The sequence below is a fragment of the Pristiophorus japonicus genome, chromosome 6 (assembly GCF_044704955.1).
Source record: "Pristiophorus japonicus isolate sPriJap1 chromosome 6, sPriJap1.hap1, whole genome shotgun sequence".
In the NCBI taxonomy this organism is placed as follows: domain Eukaryota; kingdom Metazoa; phylum Chordata; class Chondrichthyes; family Pristiophoridae; genus Pristiophorus; species Pristiophorus japonicus.
The window spans coordinates 26,996,801-27,017,600 of record NC_091982.1 but is presented as its reverse complement, the minus strand read 5'-3'; the positions used below and the strand labels follow the sequence as shown (position 1 = coordinate 27,017,600).

At 41.5% G+C, this 20,800-nt stretch overlaps 1 protein-coding gene across 4 annotated transcripts in view; it reads left to right on the top strand.

The window, feature by feature from the left end:
* LOC139265595 (cohesin subunit SA-2) overlaps positions 1-20,800 on the top strand; it is a 186,358-nt gene that overhangs the window by 100,482 nt on the left and 65,076 nt on the right. For all 4 annotated transcript variants that reach the window (XM_070882708.1, XM_070882706.1, XM_070882704.1 and 1 more), the window contains 5 exons: positions 2,895-3,002; positions 5,080-5,194; positions 6,579-6,696; positions 13,216-13,319; positions 14,229-14,321. In XM_070882708.1, coding sequence (XP_070738809.1) covers positions 2,895-3,002; positions 5,080-5,194; positions 6,579-6,696; positions 13,216-13,319; positions 14,229-14,321 — 538 coding nt within the window. The remainder of the gene's footprint in view (positions 1-2,894; positions 3,003-5,079; positions 5,195-6,578; positions 6,697-13,215; positions 13,320-14,228; positions 14,322-20,800) is intronic.

The window sequence follows — 20,800 nt, the reverse complement described above, 5'->3', positions numbered from 1 at the left end:
TATTTGTAGAAGTATAAATAAGGATTTATTGTCGAATTTAATGAGTTCCCTTCCCCCCCCCTCCCCCCCACCTCGTTCTGGACGCCTAATTTGTAACCTGCGCCTGATTTTTTAATGTGTCGAACAGGTTTTTTCAGTTCTACAAAAATCTTCACTGGCGCCATTCTACTTTAGTTTGGAGTACATTTTCACTGTGGAAACTTTCAAATCAGGCGTCAGTGGCCGGACACGCCCCCTTTTGAAGAAAAAATTCTGTTCTAAACTAGAACTGTTCTACCTAACTAGAACTGCAGAAAAAAAAATGTGGAGAATTGCGATTTCTAAAATAGTCCGTTCTCCACCAGTTGCTCCTAAAAATCAGGCGCGAATCATGTGGGAACTTGGGCCCTAAGAGAGAGATAATCATCCGTGGCTAACTAAGGAAATAAAGAATGGTATCAAATTGAAAACAAGGGCATACCAAGTGGCCAAGACTAGTGTGAGGTCAGAGGATTGGGAAACTTTTAAAAGCCAGCAAAGAATGACTTAAAAAATGATAAAAACAAGGGAAGATAGATTATTAAAGTAAACTAGCACGAAATATAAAAACAGATAGTAAGAGTTTCTAAGGTACATAAAAAGGAAAAGAGTGGCTAAAGTAAATGTGGGTCCCTTTGAGGATGAGACTGGGGAATTCATAATGGGGAACAGGGAAATGGCAGAGACGTTGAACAAATATTTTGTATCAGTCTTCACGGTAGAAGACAATAAAAACATCACAATAGTGGATAATCAAGGGGCTGTAGGGAGAGAGGAATTAAAAACAATCACTATCACTAAAGAAGTAGTACTCGGTAAAATAATGGCACTAAAGTCGGGCAAGTCCCGTGGACCTGATGGCTTGCATCCTCGGGTCTTAAAAGAAGTAGCTGCAGAGATAGTTGCTGCATTGGTTGTAATTTATCAAAATTCTCTGGATTCTGGGGAGGTCCCAGTGGATTGGAAAACCGCAAATGTATGCAGACAGAAAGCAGGAAACTATAGACCAGTTAGCCTAACATCTGTCATTGGGAAAATGCTGGAGTCCATTATTAAGGAAGCAGCCGCAGGACATTTGGAAAAGCATGATTCAATCAAGCATAGTCAGCATGGTTTTATGAAAGAGAAATCATGTTTGACAAACTTGCTGGAGTTCTTTGAGGATGTAACGAGCAGGGTGGATAAGGGAGAACCAATGGATGTGATGTATTTGGATTTCCAGAAGGCATTCGATAAGGTGCCACATAAAAGGATACCGATCAAGATAAAAGTTCACGGGGTTGGGGGTAATATATTAGCATGGTTGGAGGATTGGCTAACTAACAGAAAACAAAGTCGGGATAAATGGGTCATTTTCTGGTTGGCAAACCGTAACTCGTGGGGTGCCATAAGAATCGGTGCTGGGGCCTCAACTATTTACAATCTATATTAATGAGTTGGATGCAAGGACTGAGTGTAATGTAGCCAAGTTTGCTGATACAAAGATGGGTGGGAGAGCAAAATGTGAGGAGGACACAAGAAATCTGCAAAGGGATATAGACAGGCTAAGTGAGTGAAATAAAATGTGGCAGATGGATTAGAATGTGGGAAAATGTGAGGTTATCCACTTCGGCAGAAAAAATAGAAAAGCAAATTATAATTTAAATGGAGAAAAATTGCAAAGTGCTGCCCGCTCCACATAACCCTTTATTCCCTTATCGCTCAAAAATCTGTCTATCTCCGCCTTAAATATATTCAATGACCCAGCCTCCACAGTTCTCTGGAGCAGAGAATTCCACAGATTTACAACCCTCAGAGAAGAAATTCCTCCTCATCTCAGTTTTAAATATGTGGTCCCCTTATTCTGAGACTCTGTCCCCTATTTTTAGTTTCCCGTTTGAGTGGAAATATCCTCCCTGGATCCACCTTGTCAAGCCCCCTCATTATCTTACGTTTCGATAAGATAACCTCTCATTCTTCTGAACTCCAGTGAGTATAGGACCAACTACCTTCATAAGTCAACCCCCTCATCTCTGGAATCAACCGAATGAACCTTCTCTGAACAACCTCCAATGCAATTATATCCTTCCTTAAATACGGAGAGCAAAACTGTACGCAGTCCTCTTGATGTGGCCTCACCAATACCTTTTCCGTTGTAGCATACTTCTCTGCTTTTATACTCTATCCCCCTTGCAATAAAGGCCAACATTCCATTTGCCTTCCTGATTACTTGCTGTACCTGCATACTCACTTTTTGTGTTTCATGCACAAGGTCCCCCCAGGTCCTTCTATACTGCAGCACTTGACAAGTTTTCTCCATTTAAATTATAATGACTTTTCTATTTTTTCTACCGAAGTGGATAACCTCATATTTTCCCACATCGTACTCCCATCTGCCAAATTTTTGACCACTCATTTAACCTGTCTATATCCCTTTGCAGATTTCTTGTGTCCTCCTCAATTTGCTTTCCCACCAATTTTTGTATCATCAGCAAACTTGGCTACATTACACTCAGTCCCTTCATCGAAGTCATTAATATAGATTGTAAATAGTTGAGGCTTCAGCACCGATCCCTGTGGCACCCCACTAGTTACTGTTTGCCAACCGGAATATGACCCGTTTATCCTGACTTTCTGTTTTCTGTTAGCCAATCCTCTTTTATAATTTTTGTAAGTTATACGTATAAAATGATAGAACTATGTTGTGTCTAATACATGGTTTCAGTCGCAATTATGTTGTGCTCTATGTCATCATCATAGGCAGTCCCACAAACCGGTCTGTGTAATCTATGACAATTTGCTGCTTGGAGTGTTGAAAAGAAAATGGAAGTTTTTTTTCTTAAATTCATCATCATCTAAACACAGCTGTTTTTTTGGCCTTTTATTTCCTTCTCTAGGGGCAGCGATGATGTTCTGACCTCTGAGGACTGTGAAAATGTTTATCATTTAGTTTACTCAGCTCATCGACCAGTCGCTGTGGCAGCAGGGGAATTTCTTTACAAAAAGTAAGGAGGAAAATCAATTTGCATATGTATACAAGGGGAAATAGTTTCTCAGAATTTCTGTAATAATATAAATATGTTCTCCTATAACCTAAGTTAGAATTGCACCATAAAGTTGCAGCACTGAGGTATTTATGTACTTTGGATGGCTAAACATTGTTATTGTTTAAGTAAAACTTGTTCATATGTTTTCTGTATCTTAATTTAATAGACATCCACTTTGTCTGCATGTCGTGTTTTACAATATGTAATCTATTTCAAGATTGAGATCTGGTCAATTTACAAAGGAGTAATTACAACTGAACAGTTTAATTTGGAAATTCAATTTAGCTGTTCTGTTCTGCACTGGAATCTTAGAATAAACTCTTACAGAACTTCGGGTGCAGAACGGCCTTGACTTCAAGCTCTGTAACAGTGTGAATTCTATCATTTCGACCAACATTCTTACTAATAGGAAATTTGATACAATATGACTTCAGAACGTCAAACTCTTTACCTATGTCACGGGCAAGAAAATGGTCACACATGGATTTTAAGAACTTATATGCTGTGATGTCGCAATGGCTAGTGTAGCTTTAGGTTCTACATTGTTAAGTTTGAAGAATGGAATAATGTTTATATACCTGAAAAAATGTCGCGAGGTTTGTTGTTGTAATTTAGTACAAATATGAACTTATTCTGATTTGAAAGTTTCAAAGCACTTTCACAACACAAGTTTCTTGGTGTATTGCACGTGCAATAAATTGAAGAGTTACTAGTTGTATTGCATCAACTCTGATAGTTTCTTGCTACTAATTCTTGTTCTTTGCTTGGTGTTTTTTGCCTATTTGACTTTCTTGTGTCAAAAGTTCTCATGTACATCACTGCTTACCGGTTGTGACTTCCAATTAGTTCTTGAATGAGATCATAGTTTCCACAGTATATTTTGAACAATATCAATTAAGAATTAATGATGAAAGTAATTAGAATACACCTTTCTAGACACACACACAATCGGCTCTTTGGTGACATCTGTGTGACAAGTGTTCTGATAATGTGTATCGACTGAAGGAACAATGTAAGTTGTGTTTCTTGATCTTGAATTGCAGTATATAAAATTGCTAACTGAACTGAAAATACTTGCAAATGTTTAAGATACACATTTTATACACATTATTCATTATATAGCACAACGTTTACAGTACAGGTGATGCCCACTGAAATGAATAAAATATTATTGTTCAAATGCTTGTGCCAACGAATGATTTTCAAATTATTCAAATAAATTGAAGAGTAGCCAATGAGTGTTGTAGCCTCCTTAACTCTGTGATCTTGTCAGTCAGCTGATGTATTGAGCTCTTTCAGCTCTGTCAACCTGCTTCTGTTGCCCCTGCCCTGCCACTGCTTCCCTACCAACCTTTCTCTAAACTAGAACAGCAATTTGTGTCAACTTTAATGTACTAGCAGTATGCTAAGGTAAACTGCTATTCTGCTGTAATCACAGCTGTTTGATGAGCTGAATATGTCTGACTCGAGTTAACACCAGCAATTTGTAAGAGCCGGTAAAATTTCACTGTAAATAGCCATAAGTTGTCAACAGCTGAGCTGCTTTGAGCAAAGTAATGGAAATATTACTCTGCAGAAAAACCCACAATCAGTTTTGTAAGCAAAAGAGCTGTTCATTAAAATGGATTTCGCTATTTGAATCATTTATAATATTTGTCAAGTTCGAGGAATACTCATTTCCCAACCAAAAGGTTGTTCAATATGAGCTCCAAAACTGCTGGTCTTTGTAACATGCCTTAGTTGGCTAATTGTGTAAGCTGAGTGAAGTGTCACAGGGAATTGCGTATTTTGTTATTTTTACTTGTGACCTATCTCCATTTTGGATGTCGAGTCAGTAATTTTGAAGTAACTTTAGCAGCAATCACACAGGTCCAGAGTGTCCTGGTTTTACTGTCCCCTCTATGAAGAAGGAAGCCGGAAGGCAAGAGGTACAGTAAAGCCGATCAGGTGGAAGTGGGAGTGTAAATTGAAGCAATTTTTTAAACTCTATTTCAATCATTTTGGTGCAATTTTAATGTTTTTTTTCATTTTTAAGACTTTTCAGTCACCGAGACCCTGAATCTGATGATGTGACAGTAAAAAGAAAAGGAAGACAAAGCCCAAATGCAAAGCTTATCAAGACGCTGGTGTTTTTCTTTCTAGAGAGTGAGGTAGGCTGTTAATTGCAGTGTATTGAGCATTAATCACAATACATAAACTAAAGAATAGGTTTACTGATGGCATTGTGCAATAATTAGGATATCACGTAACTTAATTTGTTTTAGCAGAAAATATTTTTTCTAATTTGTTGGGGGGAAAAAAAGGTCATTTGTGAGATCAGATTCTTCATGCCATCCTATACCTTTTAAATTATATAATTTTAAAATTCCCCTTTTTTTTTCAAATTCCTCCATAGCCTCACCCCTCCCTATCTCTTAATTTCCTTCAGCCCCATAACCCCCACCCTGAGATCTCTGCGCTCCTCTCATCTTGGCCTCTTGAGCAACCCTGATAATTGCTCAACCATTGGTGGTCTGCCTTCAACTGCCTCGGCCCCAAGCTTTGGAATTCCCTCCAGAAACCTCACTATCTCTCTTCCTCTGTCTCCTTTAAGACACTCCTTAAAACCGACTTCTTTGACCAAGCTTTTGTCATCTTCCCTAATTTCTGATTTGCTGGTTCGGTGCCACTTTGTTTTAAAACACCCTGTGAACCACCTTGGCATGTTTTACTATGTTAAAGGTGCAAGTTGTTGTCGAGTTGAAAAACAAATGTCTTGGTTCAGTGCCCCTTTCCAGCAGAGAAAGAGAATAGGCTCTTTCCAATTGTTGCTCCACAGTTGGTCAGTGGGTGCCTAACTGGAATGATTGCCTTCAATTTGTTTTAAACCTGCCTATAGGGAAGAGCAACATCTGCAGGCATAATCTCACTCCCTCCCACTCTGCAGTGGTGGCATTTTTCCTTCAAATTTGTAATTGAGAAATTAGTCTCATGCAAGTTCAGCTCTAGAGGTCCATACACATACTGCTGAAATCTAAATGTCAGTAAGCATACTGCAGCTGAAGCAGCAATAAACACTTAGACAGTTGAAGTACAGTAATCTGCCTCTGTGTGCTGTTTATGTCGAGCTGTAACATATTTCCAACTGAACCTATACAGCACAGAATTTGCTTTCAACTTTGCAACATGAAAAAAATCACTTGTTCTTAACCAGAACAGCACTTGTTAAATTATAGTGAATAAATTAAACAGTATAACCATTGATGTTGGACGTGCAAGAACATTAATATGAGTCTCGGTGGCCAAGTTTTGTTGCTGAGGTTCTTTAAATGGAAAGTCTGTCTACTTCTGAAAGTACTCATAGGCTTGCATTTAAAAGTACCTGTAAATAAAATTGGGGAAATGAGAAATAAATGAAAGCTTAGGCATGTTTTTAGAGACGGTGCATTTGTTCACACTGTCATGGGATTCTAACTTTTTCTCAATGCTGAATTTATATTGCACTGAAATCCTTCAATTGGATCTAATCATTTTGTTTTATTTTTCCATTGATAGCTGCACGAGCATGCTGCTTACCTTGTAGATAGCATGTGGGATTGTGCGACAGATTTGCTCAAAGATTGGGAATGCATGGCTAGCCTCCTTTTGGAAGAACCACTCAATGGGGAAGAAGGTAAATTATACATTTTAAAAACTTTCAATAATACACCACATAAATATTCAAAAACTGAGCATGTTCATTGAATTTTGAAAAATGTACATGAAATATGCAAACAAAAAGTGTGACTGGTACTTGAATATTACAGAATATTACATGGCTTAATGTATTTGCATGTGCTATAATTCAAAGAAGAATAACAAGCTATCATAAGAACATAGAACATAAGAAATAGGAGCAGGAGTAGGCCATTCGAGCCTCCTCCGCCATTCAATAAGATCATGGCTGATCTGATCATTGCCTCAACTCCACTTCCCTGCCCTCTCCCCATAACCCTTGACCCCCTTATCCTTCAAAAATCTATCTACCTTCACCTTAAGTTTATTCAATGACCCAGTCTCCACAGTTCTCCGGGGTTGAGAATTCCATAGATTCACCACCCTCGGAGGAAATTCTTCCTCATTCCTGTTTTAAATGGGCGACCCTTTACTCGGAGACTATGCCCCCCTAGTTCTAGATTTCCCCACGAGAGGAAACATCCTCTGCATCCAACCGGTCAAGTCCCCTCAGAATCTTATCCGTTTCAATAAGATCACCTCTCAGTCTTCTAAACTCCAATGAGTATAGGCCCAACCTGCTCAACCTTTCTTCATATGACAACCCTTTCATCTCAGGAATCAACCTTGTGAACCTTCTCTGAACTGCCTCTAATGCAAGTATATCCTTCCTTAAATAAGGAGACCAATACTGTACACAGTACTCCAGGTATCCTGATGGCTTGGTATGTAATTGCATTATGCAAAGTGTTACTGAGCTGTGCAGACCAGGTTCCAAGTTGGCTGATTTCATGTGAGATAGTGATGGGGTTGCAACATGTGGCCATGGTGTCCTCTGGGATAGTGACTAGAATGAACTTGGTCTGGCTTCCCAACCCACTGCTGATTGCCATTCAATTAGTCTTGTTGGGAACTGCATATTTGAGGATAGAATTGGCCTTCGTTGCTATATCCCTAATACAGGTTCGTCCTCCAAAATCCGGAGTTCCGAAATCCAGAATGTTTCGGAATCCGGACACCGGGCCGATCCGTGGCGGGGTCGCCCGGAAACCTGAAAATGTTCCGATATCCGGACTCCCCCTGCCTCAGCGAACCGACTTCGCTCGCCCCGGCCCGACTTCGCCCCAGCCCCCCTCCCTCCCCTTTACCTCTGCTGCCCCGCCCCACCCCACCTACCTCAGGCCAGACAAGGAACTCCTCCACAGCGGCGGGGCCCCGCCCGAACATTTCCTTGGCGGTGGGGCCCCGCCCGACGACCTCATCGACGGGGCCGGCGACCCGAACAGCTCCTCGGCGAGCACCCCACCCCCCTCCCCTTTCTGACGTTCTGAAATCCGGAAATACCCGAACCTGGGCTCGGGTGTTTCTGGATTCGTGACGTCAAAGACGTTCCGAAGTCCGGATAAACACGAAAACCGGCTCGGCCTCGGTGTTGAGGTTGCTGGATTCGGGAGGTCGAATCTGTAGTTGATGAATCAATTGCCATTTACCAACAAGGCACACAAGTAAAGATTAGGCACTTGGATAAGATTCAGCAAAGCTTCTGTCACCAATGTTGTTTTATACAGCACGTAAGAAATGAAGAGTTGGGAGGAAAATTGTCAAGGGTGCGGTTGCTGATCCTAAATTGACCTTTATTATCTTTACCCTGTATCCTATATCTGTAATAGAATTTTGTTGAACACATTACATAGAACTTTTATCTTGTTAAAATTTATGTATGGTGTATCTCTTATTTTTAAAAAAAATGACAACTAAAGTGAAATTCTCTTTCATGTCATCTAATGTTCCCTACTCGGTGTGCAGTACAATCTAATGTAGTACATGTCACAAATGTCGTTTTCTGGGGGTCAAGTTTTGACCTGAGTTACTCCTATTTTTTTGGAGCAACTAGTTTAGAATGGAGTATTTTAGAAATTGCAATTCTTGGCCTTTAGTTTGTTCCAGTTCTAGTGAGTTAGAACAGTTTCATTTTCGAACAGATTTTTTTTTTTCCAAAAGGGTGGGGTGTCCGGCCAGTTACGCCTGTTTTGCAAGTTTAGGCAGCGAAAACTTACTCCAAACTAACTTAGAATGGAGTAAGTATAGATTTTTGTACGCTCAGAAAAACCTTGCCTGCACTTGGAAATCAGGCATATGGAACGAAAAATGGAGGGGCGGGGGCTTTACAAACGTTAAACACTTCACTTTTACAAATGAAGAGCCATCATCAATAATAAATTATTAATAAATAAACCAATAAATCAATCCAAATAAATTAAATAAAACATTTTTAAAAATTTTAAAAATCACTCAATAAATAAATTATTTCTACTCACCTGCAGCACCAGGGAGATTGGGGGGGGGGGGGGGGAAGGGAAGGAGGAGAGAAGATGGGGGGGGCGGTGCGGAGGAGAGAAGATGATGATGAGGGGTGGGGGGGGAGAGATGATGATTGGGTGGGGGAGGAGAGAAGAAGCTGGGGGGTGAGGGGAGAAGAGGAGGGGGGGAGGAGAAGAGGAGGGGGGTTGGGGGGGGGGGGAGAGGAGGAGAGAAGAGATGATGGGGGGGGTGGGAGAAGAGAGGAAGATGATGGGGGTGGGGAGAGAAGACGACGAAGAAGCCGGGCCCCGCCGAGGACTTCGGGCGAGGCCCACACGTAGTCGATGCCGGGCTGCCATTGCCACCGACTCTTCGGGTGGGGACCGCCCCCAATGAGAAGCCTGGCAGGCGGGCCCCGACAATGACGGCGCCAGCTGCTGGAGTTCTTTGGACGGGGCCCGCCCCCAGCGAGAGGCTGGGTGGGTGGGCCCCGTCGCCGAGGTAAGATGCACAGGCCACTCGGCCGGGGATAGGGGCGACGTCCCTTGGGCCTGGGATAAGGTCATCGCCCCGGAGACAGGACGCCGGCAGCTACTGTGCACACGCGCAGCCTCCACTGCGCACAGCGCAGGGCTGTAGCTCCGCCCCCAACAGCTCCTGCTGTGCAGCGCCGAGGTGGAAATGAGCCGACAGCTATCGGAGAATCGCGAGGTAAGTATTCGGCGCAATTTTTATTCTATAAATTAGGCGGGCCTCTCCGATGTGCGCCGTTCTATCGGGCGGGCAAAACTTGATCCCCTAAATGCTGTCTTTTTTGTCGGGGAGGATGATGGGGTGTTGTCAGCAAGTAATTTTCACATTCTGATTTATAGTGTCCACTGGAATAAAATCAAAACCTTCCCATGATTTATTTCCAAACTCAGTAACAGTTATTGCTTTTTCTAATAAGTGACATGGCATCACAACCAACCCCAATGAGCAACAACAACTTGCATTCATACAGTGCTTTTAGCATTGTAAAATGTTCCAAGGGAGCATAATCAGGAAAAAAAATTGACACGAGCCAAAGGAGGATATATTAGGACTGGTGACTCAAAGCTTGATGAATGTAGTTTTTTTTGGGGGGGGTTGGGGGAGTGTCTGAAAGGAGAGATGGAGTGGTTTAGGGAGGGAATATAAGAGCTTGGCACCTCGATAGTTGAAGGCATGGGTTTTTTATGGATGGGTTGTTGGTGACGGATTTGAAAAGGAATGGGGCAGTACCTCAGGAGAGGGAACAGTTTACAATATCAGCTAGCCTGGGTGTACCAGGAAGGGAAGTGGGTGGTTCGCAGTTAAGTAGGTATTGGGTGGAGAGAGCAGGAGGTAGATTTCCTGGACAAGCTGAGCTCTGAGGGGAGATGGGGGCAAAACGAGAGCAAGATCGAGTTCAGAGAAGATTGGCTTGGTGGGGAAGTGGTAGAGGCACCTGAACGGATGGTCTCGAGCTTAGTGACAAAGAAGTCTGAGCTCCTTGCACTTGTTGGAGGCGAGGGTGGAGAAGGCAAGAGGAGGTTAAGGAGACTGTTGGTATGTAAGGCGATGCCGGGCGCTATCTTTGTACGCCAGGATAATCCTGGAATAGTGAGCAGTAATGAGCATAATGTTGTATTTCTTACTCTTCGTCTTCTGACACGTGGACTGGAAAATTTTATAACTGTGTTAATCATTCTTTTCAATTTTACAAATGTAATTGCATTATGGAAAAAAAATATCTCGGTGTGCCAGCTGCCCCCCACCCCCTCCATGTATCAAATCCAGCCCAGGCTATTTGTACCCATATTTATTAATAATAACTTTTATTTATATAGCATCTTTAACGTAGTAAAATGTTCCAAGGCGCTTCACAGCAGTGTTACAAGACAAAACAGATAAATTTGACACCGAGCCACAAAAGAAGAAATTAAGGCAGATGACCAAAAGCTTGATTAAATAGGTAGGTTTTAAGGAGCGTCTTAAAGGAGGAAAGAGAGCTAGAGAGGTTTGGGGAGGGAGTTCCAGAGCTTAGGGCCAATACAGCTGAAGGCACGGACATCGATGGTTGAGCAGTTATAATGAGGGGCTGTTCAAGAGGGCAGAATTTGAGGAGCGTAGACATCTTGTGGGGTTGTGAGGCAGAAAAAGATTAGAGATAGGGAGAGGCAAAGGCCATGGAGTGATTTGTAAACAAGGATGAGAATTTTGAAATCGAAAGGTTGTTTAACCGGGAGTGAATGTAGGTCAGAAAGCACAGGAGTGATGGGTGATTGTGGCTTGGTGCAAGTTAGGACATGGGCTGCTTAGTTTTGGATGATCTCAAGTTTACGTAGTGTAGAATGTAGGAGGCTAGCCAGGAGTGAGTTGAAGGAGTCAAGTCTAGAGGTAACAAAGGCATGAATGTGGGTTTCAGCAGCAGAAGAGCTGAGGCAGGGGAGGAGACGGGCAATGTTACGGAAGAGGAAAAAGGCAGTTTTAGTTATGCCAGGGATTTGTGGCTGGAACCTCATTTCGGGGTCAAATATGACACCTAGGTTGCGAACAGTCTTGTTCACCCTCAGATTGATGCTAGGGAGAGGGATGGAGTCAGGGGTTAGGGAACGCAGTTTGTGGTGGGGACCAAAGATAATGGCTTCGATCTTCCCAATATTTAATTGGAGAAAATTTCTGCTCATCCAGTGCAGGATGTCGGAAAAGCAATCTGACAATTTAGATATCAAGCAGGGATCGAGAGAAGTGGTGGAGAGGTAGAGCTGGGTGTCGTCAGCATACATGTGGAAACTGACTCCTTGTTTTCAGATCATATCGCCAAGGGGCAGCATATAATGAGAAATAAGAATTTTTTAAAAACTCTGCCAGCTGTTGAGCTCTAAATAAGTTTTGGGAGTCTCAATATAGTTTCCACTACGTATGGTTCTCTTGTACAAAGTGTCGTAATATGGCATGACGGTGACAATCTCACTGAGCAAAAGTGTGGCTTATGTGGGAAAATTTGCACTTGTGCTATGGAGGGCTCTTCTGGGTTGGGACTTGAGGCACATTGGGGAATAGTAGAGGAAGTTGTACATTTGGCTGTGCTGTACGTGGGAACTGTTTGATATCGCCACTGGTTTTCCAAAATAGAAATGTCCAGTTCACCAGGGACAATGACTTGCATTTCTCTTCTGCTATCAATGTAAAAGAAAATAATGAGAGTACTTTACAGGGTGGTAGGCAGAGATCAGAAAAATAAGTTATGGGTAACTTGACAGTGCAGTTAAGGATATTAAGAGGCTTTTGAAGGGAGCTCGAAAGTTGAAGTGATTTTCACAGTGACCCAGAAGAGCAAAGGAGTCGCCACTGAAGAATTTGCTTCAACCTTGGAGTAAACAATAAACACAACTGTCCACTCTCAAAAGAAAATCCATTAGAATTTATAAAGTGAGGGGCAAACAATATTCGAACCTTTTTGACAATTGTCTGTGGGAAATGAAGTTCCTATTTTATCTGAAAAAAGTAACTACCATCTTTCCATTCCACAAGTCTTCATTGTCATTTAACCGATTTAAGAAAGCATTACTATTTAACCTGTAATGCAGGTGAGAGAACTCGCACAGGCTAAATTTTGTTTGATAATCGCTCCTGTGAAGCGCCTTGGGATGTTTGACTACAAGTTGTTGGTACAATAACACTTCCTTCACATTTAAAATGTAACATTATGCTGTTTTATTTTGCTAAGTAAATACTTTAAAATTTGTACAATTTTATGGATGTATGATCTTAATTTGTGGTAATCTTGAATGTGAGAAAGTTGTCCTGCAAATCTAATTTGGATCAGTTCTGGTTTGCTATTGAACATCAGAAACTCCTTGTACTTCAGAGTATTTTGATTATCGTGACCCTTGCTGAATGTTGAATTTTCAGGAAACATGCAAGCACATTGTCTCTAATGTACTTCGTACAGACTTTACAGAGCTACATAAAGGACACTGGCGCGATTAATGGCAGAACATTGTTAGTCACTTATGTTGTATCGTTTATACAGGTTGTGTAATGTTGCATAGCTGTAGAAATGGTGTTCACTTGATGTTGGGTGTAGTTGAAAGTGGTTTAAGGAGAACAGTTCTCTTCTCCCACATTCTCCTGCCAAAAAATAACTAACACTGCATGTTTTTCTTTCCAGTGCTGACTGATCGACAGGAGACTGCACTTGTTGAAATTATGATGTGCACAATAAGGCAAACTGTGGAGTGCCATCCTCCAATTGGCAGAGGTTCAGGTAGAAAGGTATGAAACTTCAATAGGAATATCTAAGATGGTAATTCATTTCGGTGTATAGTGGCAGAGCATGTGAAATTTGCATACTTTGTTCACTTGAGACTTCGTGCAATTAGAGATCAGATTTTGCTCTTCAAACTTGGAAGGGAATATTTCGACCTGTATGACTTTGGGGTATAGTGTCTGCGTTCACAAGCCTACCTGGTAGGAGCAATCTGAGTTGAATTAAGTGCATCTCAAAAGCTGAAAATTATCACAGCATTGAGGCTGAAAGTTCATTTTTTTTTCTCCTTTAAATACCGCCAATACTACAAGTCTAATGACATCGCTATTTTATCATTCTATAAAGTTATTGTTCATTGGCTTTGTAAGGTAAATTACATTAGTCTTTGTTTTATAACTGGGTATGGGTGTAGGTATTCAGCTATTAACTTAACATTTATTGTACCTCAAAGAGTCTTGATTTTAGGGACCCATGCAGGATGCTATTGAATGTTTAGGAGACAAACAAGCACATTGCTCATTTACTTAATTCTGATATCACTTTGTGATCAACGAAGCTTCCACTCGGAGTAAACACTTTTTTGATACTGGAATATAATACATGTTGGTGTTGAAGTATTTATAGAGTGGGAATTTTTTTCCACTAGTGGACAGCAGATGTGTGACAACAGGAGCTGCACAAAAGAGGGTTTCAAGCTGTGTTGAGAGATAAAGGGAAATATTTCCAACCTATATTTCTGCACTTTCTGCCACTTTTTACTTGTGTACATTTTCCGTGATTAGTAGCTTCTAGGAGAGATGGGGAGAAAACTCGATGGGGAGCAGATAACGAATATAAGAACATGTATGTTTACACTATTGTGAAATCAATAGTCATTGTACTTTAAGTCTGTACTTTTGCAATGCACTTGGCAGGTATTATCTGCAAAAGAGAAAAAAACTCAGTTGGATGACCGGACCAGAATTACAGAACAGTTTTCATCAGTCCTTCCACAGCTCTTAGCGAAGGTAATCTTATTTTAATACTTTACATGGCTTTTTTTTTAAAATTAGAATATCTATGGAAATAAAAAATTGCTCTTCAGTTGTTTTAATGCAGTATACCAGAGGCATGTGTATTCCAGTTTTTAGACCCTACCAATCACTTTCAAGTATTTATTTATAACAATGCAAAAATATTATTCTCTATCATAACCAAACACAGGATTTCACAAACTCCATTGTAAATTGGCATCTCTGTCCTCCTCTATACTCAGCACTGTCTACACAGTGCAGGAAATTCTGAAGAATTAATCTCTCTTCCATACACACATTTGCCGCAGAAGGCTTAAGAGATGTGGAGTTAAAGTTTTGGCTGCTGGATAACAGGAGAAAAGGAGAGGTGTATGTAGCTAAACATTCCAAGCTTCCAGGTGCTGCAGATATGGGAAGTCCACTTAAAATCAGTCTCTGGATATAGAATGTCTTATATGTGCAAACTGTCAGCTTGGTTCAGTTGGTGACACTCTTGGATCTGAATTAGAAGGGCATGGGCTCAAATTCCACCCCAGGACTTGCCAGGCTGACAAGTGCAGTACTGAGTGAGTGCTACGTTAATACCTTCCTTCAGATCAGATATTAAACCAATGACTATCTGCCCATTGAAGGAGCTACTAAAGATCCCGTGCAACAGTGACTGCACTTCAAAGTAATTCATTGTATGTGAAGTGGGTACATTGTACATTACATTGGGACATCCTGAGATGTAGTAAGGCACTGTATAAATGTGCTTGTGCTCATTTTTTCTTTCTCTCTCCTACCCCTCTGTGACAGAGGGTATGTAACCAAAAGGACACTACTTCATGTATTTTATACCTAATATCCAAAGTAAAGGTAACCGAGCAAAGATTAATGTGGAGAACAATGGAAGTAATATGGGTAAATAACAGCCAGAAAGGACAATAGGTGGCATGTGGACTAAGGAAAATGCTAACAAGTTACATTTATATCTAGAGCTTTTAATGTAGTAAATAGTCCCAAGGCTCTTCACAGGAGCATTATCAAACAAAATTTGACATTGAGCCACACAAGATAGTAGGGCAGATGAGGTAGGTTTTAAGGAGGAAAGAGAGATAGGGCAGCAGAGAGCTTTAGGGAGGAAATTCCTCAGCTTCGGTCCTTGGCATGGCAGCTGACTCAGCTGCCAATGGTGGAGCAATTTAAATCGGAGATTTTCAATAAACCAGAATTGGCGAAACGCAGATATCTCGTGGGGATGTAGGGCTGGAGAAGATTACAGATATGGAGGGGCGAGGCCGTGGAGGGATTTAAAAACAAGGATGAGAATTTTAAAATCGAGACGTTGCGTAACCAGGTGCCAATGTTGCTCAGCAAGCACAGGAAAGATGGGTGAGCGGGACTTGGTACTTTTCTCGGACCACTGCCACATTTAAACCAGTCATTACAGCAGCCATTTTGGAACAAAATACAAAAACCGAACAACGGTGGTTTAAAAATCCAGTCATGAGCTCTAAAATAGTTAAATGAGGTTAGAAGAGGGTTATTAAAACCACTTTGGACCCAAGAAAGATAAATCAGAGTATTTTCTAAAATAGCAAGTTAGAAGCAATTGAGAAGATAGGAACTGGGTAAGCAGAAAGATTTAGGGATCCAAGTACAGAAATCACTAAAAGCTAGTGAACAGGAACAAAAAATAATTTAAAAGGTTAATGGAATGTTAGCTTTTATATCGAGGGCTGGAATACAGAGTGTTGTAAGGTATGTTGATTGGACAAATCAAATTGGTCAGGGTAACCTTGAGGTAGAGTGCATAAGGGACGGGTTCCTTGAGCAGTATTTAATGAAACCAACCAGGGGTCAGGCTATCTTAGATCTGGCCCTGTATAATGAGACAGGATTAATAAACAATCTCCTAGTAAAGGATTCCCTTGGAATGAGTGACCATAGCATGGTTGAATTTCAAATTCAGATGGAGGACAAGAAAGTTGGATCTCAAGCTAGCGTACTAAGCTTAAATAAAGGAAACTACAAAGGTATGAGGGCAGAGTTGGCTGAAGTGGACTGGGGAAATAGATTAAAGTGTAGGACGATTGATGAACCGTGGCGTACATTTAAGGAGATATTTCCTAACTCTCAAGAAAAATATATTCCAGTGAGGAGGAAAGGCTGTGAAAGAAAAGATAGCCATCCGTGGCTAACTAAAGAAATAAAGGATGATATCCAATTAAAAACAAGGGCATACAAAGTGGCCAAAACTAGTAGGGGGACAGAAGATTGGGAAGCTTTTTAAAAGCCAGCAAAGAATGACTAAAAACATGATTAAGAAAGGGAAGACAGACTATGAAAGTAAACTAGCATGAAATATAAAAACAGATAGCAAGGGTTTCAACAGGTATATAAAAAGGAAAAGAGTGGCTCAAGTAAATGTTGGCCCCTTTGAGGACGAGACCGGAGAATTAGTGATGGGGAACATGGAGATGGCAGAAACTCTGAACAAATATTTTGTATCAGTCTTTACGGCAGAAGACACTAAAAATATCCCAACAGTGGATAGTCAAGGAGCTATAGCGGGGGAGGAACTTAACACAATCACAATCACTAAGGAGGTGGTACTCAGTAAGATAATGGGACTAAAGGTGGAAAAATCCCCTAGACCTGATGGCTTGCATCCTAGGGTCTTAAGAGAAGTAGCAGCAAGGATAGTGGATGCATTGATTGTAATTTATCAAAATTCCCTGGATTCTGGGGAGGTCCCAGCAGATTGGAAAACTGCAAATGTAACGCCCCTATTCAAAAAAGGAGGCAGACAAAAAGCAGGAAACTATAGACCAGTTAGCCTGACACCTGTCATTGGGAAAATGTTGGAGTCCATTATCAAAGAAGCAGTAGCAGGACATTTGGAAAAGCATAATTCAGTCAGGCAGAGTCGGCATGGATTTATGAAGGGAAGTCATGTTTGACAAATTTGCTGGAATTCTTTGAGGATGTAACAAACAGGGTGGATAAAGGGGAACCAGTGGATGTGGCATATTTGGACTTCCAGAAGGCATTTGACAAGGTGCCACATAAAAGGTTACTGCACAAGATAAAAGTGCATGGGGTTGGGGGGGGAATATATTAGCATTGATAGAGGATTGGCTAACTAACAGAAAGCAGAGAGTCGGGATAAATGGTTCATTCTCAGGTTGGCAATCAGTAACCAGTGGGGTGCCGCAGGGATCAGTGCTGGGACCCCAACTATTTACAATCTATATTAACGACTTGGATGAAGGGACTGAGTGTAACATAACCAAGTTTGCTAATGCTACAAAGATGGGAGGAAAAGCAATGTGTGAGGAGGACACACAAAATCTGCAAAGAGACATAGACAGGCTAAGTGAGTGGGCAAAAATTTGGCAGATGGAGTATAATGTTGAAAAGTGTGAGGTTATGTACTTTGTCAGAAAAAATCGAAGAGCAAATTATTATTTAAATGGAGAGAAATTGCAAAGTGCTGCAGTCCAGCGGGACCTGGGAGTCCTGGTGCATGAAACACAAATGGTTAGTATGCAGGTACAGCAAGTGATCAGGAAGGCCAATGGAATCTTGGCCTTTATTGCAAAGGGGATGGAGTATAAAAGCAGGGAAGTCTTGCTACAGTTATACAGGGTATTGGTGAGGCCACACCTGGAATACTGCGTACAGTTTTGGTTTCCATATTTAAGAAAGGATATACTTTGCTTTGGAGGCAGTTCAGAGAGTGTTCACTAGGTAGATTCCGGAGATGAAGGGTTGACTTATGAGGAAAGGTTGAGTAGGTTGGGCCTCGACTCATTGGAAGTCAGGAGAATGAGAGGTGATCTTATGGAAATGTATAAGATTATGAGTGGGGCTTGACAAGGTGGATGCAGAGAGGATGTTTCCACTGTTAGGGGAGACTAGAACTAGGGGGTATAATCTTAGAATAAAGAGCTGCCCATTTAAAACTGAGATTAGGAGGAATTTATTCTTTTGAGAGGGTTGTAAATCTGTGGAATTCGCTGCCTCAGAGAGCTGCAGAAGTTGGGTCATTGAATAAATTTAAGACAGAGATTGACATTTTCTTAACGAATAAGGGATTATGGGAAGCGGGCAGGGAAATGGACCCAAGTCCATGATTGGATCAACCATGATCGTATTAAATGGCAGAGCAGACTCGAGGGGCCGTATGGCCAACTCCTGTTCCTATTTCTTATGTTACAACTGTACAGAGCTCTGGTTTGACCCCTTCTGGAGGAGGCTGCACCTTAAGAAAGATGTATTGGGCTTGGAGGGGATGCAGCACAGATTCAGCAGAATGATACTGGGGCTAAATTATGAGGACATGGTGCATCCCTTGAGTATAGAAGATTAAGGGGTTATCTAATTGAGATGTTTAAGATGATTATGGATTTAATAGGCTACACGGAGAGAAACTGTTTGCTCTGGTTGGAGAGTCCAGAACAAGGGGGCATTAGCTTAACATTCGAGCTAGGCCGTTTAGGGATAATGTCACAAAGCATTTCTTTACACAAAGGGTTGTGGAAATCTGGAACGCTCACCTCCCAGAAGGCTGTTGAACAGGTCAATTGAAAATGTCAATATTGAGATTGATAGATTTTTGTTGGGTAAGGGTATTAAGAGTTACAGAACTAAGGAGGGTAGATGGAGTTAAGAGACAGATCAGCCATGGAATTGAATGGCGCAATAGGCTCGAGAGGCTGAATGGCCTATAGTTGTCCTTATGAAAAGGTTGGGAAAATGGAATTAAAGTTGATAGCACTAGTTGAAGAGCTAGTGCTGGCATCTGTTAGATGGGTCAAATGGTTGCCTTGTGTCTGTAATTTCTGTAAAGTGATCAAGTAGACATGATTGAGTCATAGAAGAAATGGATTAATTTATGAAATGCAAGAATGTTTCAAAACAGGAAAGGCACCACAGAATGGATCCAAGAGCCCAAAAGTACTTGTGCTGTTTTTAAAAAAAAAGTTTTCTCTTGATACTTGTTAGTTCTCCTGAACTGTGCATCATACCCTAGCCAGGAGTAAGGAAATGAGCAACTCGACCCCTGTAACCAGGTAATAAGTGCACAAGTGTAACCTGGGGTGATTGTCCCTTCAGCTTTCTCTTCAATGGAGAAGTGCCTTTCCTTTGCCTTCTCCATTTTTTATTTACAATAAAATCGATTAAATGCATGAAAATATAATTCCATAAACTTTTGGAGTATGTTTATACCTATATCTGCTATTTGCATTTAAATGTACAGGCTCGAGCAGTGGCCATTTTCATTTCAGTAACTTGAACTGCTCAATCCTGTTTTTTTTTCTCCCACAATTATTTCCCCATTTAACTAATATTGCTTCTGACACTCTCACCAGCAATACTGTCAATGAGACAGTGCTCTCTTACCCAAACAGTTCTGCCTGAACAAAGTAAACATAGAAAATAGGTGCAGGAGTAGGCCATTCGGCCCTTCGAGCCTACAACACCATTCAGTATGATCATGGCTGATCATGCCACCTTAGTACCCCATTTCTGCTTTATCTCCATATCCATTGATCTCTTGAGCCATAAGGGCCACATCTAACTCCCTTTTGAATATATCTAATGATCTGGCCTCAACAACTATCTGTGGTAGAGAATTTCACAGGTTCACATTTCTCTGAGTGAAGAAGTTTCTCCTCATCTCGGTCCTAAATGGCTTATCCCTTACCCGTAGACTATGACCCCTGGTTCTGGACTTCCCCAACATCGGGAACATTCTTCCTGCATCTAACCTGTCCAATCCTGTCAGATTTTTTTGTGTTTCTATGAGATCCCCTCTCATTCTTCTAAATTCCAGTGAATATAAGCCGAGTCGATCCAGTCTTTCTTCATATGTCAGTCTTGCCATCCCGTAAATCAGTCTGCTGAATCTTTGCTGTGCCCCCTCAATAGCAAGAACGTCCTTCCTCAGATTAGGAGATCAAAACTGTACACAATATTCAAGGTATGGCCTTACCAAGGCCCTGTACAACTGCAGTAAGACCTCCCTGATCCTATACTCAAATCCTCTCGCAACGAAGGCCAACATGCCATTTGCCCCCTTTACCGCCTGCTGTACCTTCATGCCAACTTTCAATGACTGGTGTACCATGACACCCAGGTCTCATTGCACCTCCCCTTTTCCTAATCTGTCACCATTCAGATAATATTCTGCCTTCCTGTTTTTGCCACCAAAGTGGATAACCTCACATTTATCTACATTATACTGCATCTACTATGCATTTGCCCACTTACCTAACCTGTCCGCGTCACCCTGCAGTCTCAGAGCGTCCCTGATGACTCCGTGTGCGGGAAGTGTATCGGGCTGCAGCTCCTGACGGAACGTATTGCGGCACTGGAGCTGCGGGTTGATTCACTCTGGAGCATGCACGATGCTGAGAATGACGTGAATAGCACGTTTAGTGAGTTGGTCTTAGCGCAGGAAAAGGGTACACAGCCAGATAGGG